This window comes from Limulus polyphemus, unplaced genomic scaffold, assembly GCF_000517525.1.
Source record: "Limulus polyphemus unplaced genomic scaffold, Limulus_polyphemus-2.1.2 Scaffold1238, whole genome shotgun sequence".
Taxonomy (NCBI): domain Eukaryota; kingdom Metazoa; phylum Arthropoda; class Merostomata; order Xiphosura; family Limulidae; genus Limulus; species Limulus polyphemus.
In genome coordinates this window covers 83,403-87,197 of record NW_013666848.1, presented here as the reverse complement: position 1 = coordinate 87,197, position 3,795 = coordinate 83,403, and the positions used below count along the sequence as shown (strand labels likewise).

The window sequence follows — 3,795 nt, the reverse complement described above, 5'->3', positions numbered from 1 at the left end:
TTTCGATTTTTTTTTGGTGGTTATAAGGTCAGTCGAATTGACCGATCCAGTTTTGAGATAGGGTAGAGAAAATAACATATAAACTATAAGAATTTATTGAAAAAAAAATCATTTGAAATGCATTTAGGTTTTAGAGATTACACAAAGGAAATTTGATATTTTTGAGATGATGAAAAGTATTTTTAATTTGAAGATGAAAATTACTTTGCACAAAGACTATTCAAAACAAATACTTAATATATTCATGGACAATTCTTTATTTTATTAAAATACTTCACTAAGAAATATGACTTTTTGTATGTGAAAGACTGCCAAATTTCGTGAAGATATAACCAATATATATAGAGATATAAGTATTAAATTTATATCAACTCGAAATGAGTACAAAAGGTCACGTGACTCAGTCAAATTGACTGACCCCGTGTTGAAAGACTGATGAGCTGGAACACCTACATATTTTTCTTCCATAATACTGTTAAGGTTATTCCAATGAAAACTCATAATTCAAGTAATGATATCTAATATACATTACCTTGCATTTATTACAATTAAAATTCATCTGCCATTTATTTGCTCAAATCATCAAATAATCCAAATCCTTTAGTAAAGCAGTAGTATCCTTCTCACAGCCAGCTACACCCAAAACTTTAATGTCATCAGCAAATTTAAATAATCTATTTACCATTCCTTCATCTCTGTCATTAAAGTAAATAAAAGGGCAAAGATCATAACACATATGACATTAATCCAGTTTGAGTGAACTCCATTCATAACAACCCTCTGCTTTCTTTCACTTAACCAGTTTACTATCCAATGAGCTCGTACCAATGAGCAGTATTCAAAGAATGTCAAAAGATTAGTAAGGCAAGATTTTCCTCTACTGAAACCACGCTAACTATCCAATAAAACTTTAAACTTTGTTAAATGACTTTACAAACATCTTTTTTCAGACTTCCAAAAACTTTTCCAACCATTGACGTAAGACTAACAGGGCTATTAATGCTTGGAGACGGCTTGAATGGGTAATGAAGAAAAGGTTTTTGTCATCATCAGGTACAGGGCTATATTTACTGGAATAATTTTTGTCATCCCTCTTGAAAAGAGGACTAAAATTAGTCAACTTCCAGTCTGCTGACAACTGCCCACTATTCAAATAGCTAAAAAAATAGTAGCAAGTGGCTCAAATATCCAATCTTTAATCTATTTCAAAACCTTTGGGTAAACATTATTTGGTCCAGGAACTTTACTATTCTTTAAACTTCCCAATTTTTCTTAACATGCTCAGAATTAATATGATCATCTTATTCAATTCTTTTTCCATCTATCAACTGTCCAGGATGAGGAATATTGCTTAAATATTCATTAATAAAAACCGAAGAAAAAGTATAATTTAGTAGTCCAGTAATACTATAATCATCATAAATTAGCCTTCCCATATCATCCCTCAAAGGCTCTACTCCCTTGTTTACCCTTAATGTATTTGATGAAATCTTCAATATTAATTCTTACATTTCAGCCAATTATTTCTCAAATATTCTTTTTATTTTCTAATTTACTGTTTCACCAACTCTCAAACCTTCTATCAGTGCAGTCAATTCAAACTAATTATATTGAAAATATTTTCTTGAATTTTATCTTGTATACCTTTTGTGAACCATCCTAGTTTTTTACTTGCAGCCACCCTCTTTTCTGTAAGGAACATGCCTATCTTGAACATTTAAAAATAAATTTAAAATATTTTCCACATTTGATCTCCAACTAATTCATTTGTTTAATTCACAGCAGATATTTATTGTATCATTACTTCAAACTTTGCTGTTATGAAATTTGGAGCCAAAATCTCATCTCCTACCCCCTTTTTAGCAAAACACCAAATCTAATTGAGCAATTATCACTTGTATCTAGATGTTCTCCAATCTCCATCCTTTCAACCATTTTTTGTATAAGAAATTAACATTAATAATTCTAAACAAGCATCATTCCTAGTACGTTTCCTAACCAATTGTAGAATAAAATGATCTTAAACAGTTTCTAAAAACCGTTCTCCCTCATGATTTGACTCTAACATTTCTCAATCTAAGTGCCTGAAATTAAAATTTCTCATTATTGTTACCTCACAAGCTGATGTACCCATCCTTTATCCAGTTTATGAATTTACGGGGGTGGATGCTATGATAAATAACACAAAAGTCCTAAATTTCACAATTTATTTATAATATAACATATTATTACACTATTCACTATTACCTCACTAAAAGTTTTGTATAAGGTTTAATAACTCAATAAGAAGAGTTTCTCAATAATTTCATCTGTTTCTTCTGGTGGTCTGTAACAAATTCAAACTAAAAGCCTTTTCCCCTTACAACCACAAACCTAATTGCTATTAGCTTTAATATTCTCAACTTCAACAGAATGTAACTCACATTTTACATATAAAGCCACTCATCTTCCTGTTTTTAGTTCTCTATTTCTATGAAAAAACCTATAACCTTGTACTTCAAAGAAATTCCTGTCATCAAAATTGTTCATGTTTAGCCAGGTTTTAGTTATTCTCATTATATCAAAATCCTCTCTTTCTACCAGTGATCTAAAGTCATCCATATTATTTCTTATACTTCTAAGTTTACAATAACAACAGCTTAGCCTACAGTTAAAACTACCTTTGTTCAAACACTATATCCCTCTCTACATTTTATTTTTCTTCATTATTCTGGCCCTCTCCACTGTCTAGCATCATCCCAACACTATATGGGACTAGTAATGTTTCTTATGCCTAGTATAAATTTGTTGTTTATGTTGTTTGCTTCTTGTTCACTTCAGTATTGATTATTTCTGTTCATTTATATAAATACACACACACACACATATATATATCTTTTTTTTAACCAGTACAACACACATATCAACCATGATCAAACAGTAGGTGTACAGAAGAGTTAAAATAATAAAAAGACTTATCATCTGTCCCACTAAATTTTGTAAAATTCCACTCCAATACAAAAGAAATCACTTATATAAATCAAATTAACATTCTCAGTGGGAGAAAACATTACAATAATTTCTACAAAAATAGAGAAGAGTATCATTACTTACATCAAATTTTCCAAAGTTAATCAACCCAGAGTAAGAGAGCTGTCCAGGATGATTATGATAAGCACTGAGCACCAAATTCAAAGTGAAAGCTGAGATCATTGAGCAAAAAAACTGAAAAAGAGAGTTATTAAATTTGTAACTCAAAATGGCCAGAGCACTTAATTAATTTTGTTCATTTTACAGGTTTCACAGAAATTTGGGCTTTTAATAATAAGTTTGTACTTCAAAATAACAACATTGCCTATGTTATCCAAATAAAATTTCTAATTTTTTTATAATTCTTTGACTGTAGATCAAAATATTAGGACCATAAGTCTGCAACAAGCCTAATTGTTTAGATACAATGCAGCCAACAGGTCTCAAAACCCTTCAACACCAAATCTTATTTGTGTGATGACAGAACTGCTGTATAATGTGCAAGTGTCCAACCTTCCTTCCTAAATAAAAGTATTTGTTCACAGACACTCTACTTGTTCAAATTGCTAATGAATCATATCTATACTTTCCTTGTGAACAGTAATATTCTTATTTGTACCTGCTATCTTACAAGTCATAATACAGCTTTCAGCATTTCAGAGCTATTACTTTCTATAATGAATTACAACAAAACAGAATAGATAACTCTTTTAATGGCTGGAGATGGCTTGAATGGGTAATGAAGAAAAACTTTAATATAAGTTTAACATAACAGCAAATGTACAA

General features: G+C 30.3%; 1 protein-coding gene across 1 annotated transcript in view; it reads right to left on the bottom strand.

Moving 5' to 3' along the window:
- LOC106462744 (H(+)/Cl(-) exchange transporter 7-like) overlaps positions 1 to 3,795 on the bottom strand; it is a 172,582-nt gene that overhangs the window by 114,321 nt on the left and 54,466 nt on the right. Inside the window, exon 8 of the mRNA XM_022390078.1 lies at positions 3,094 to 3,204. Within this exon, the coding sequence (XP_022245786.1) occupies positions 3,094 to 3,204 (111 nt within the window). The remainder of the gene's footprint in view (positions 1 to 3,093; positions 3,205 to 3,795) is intronic.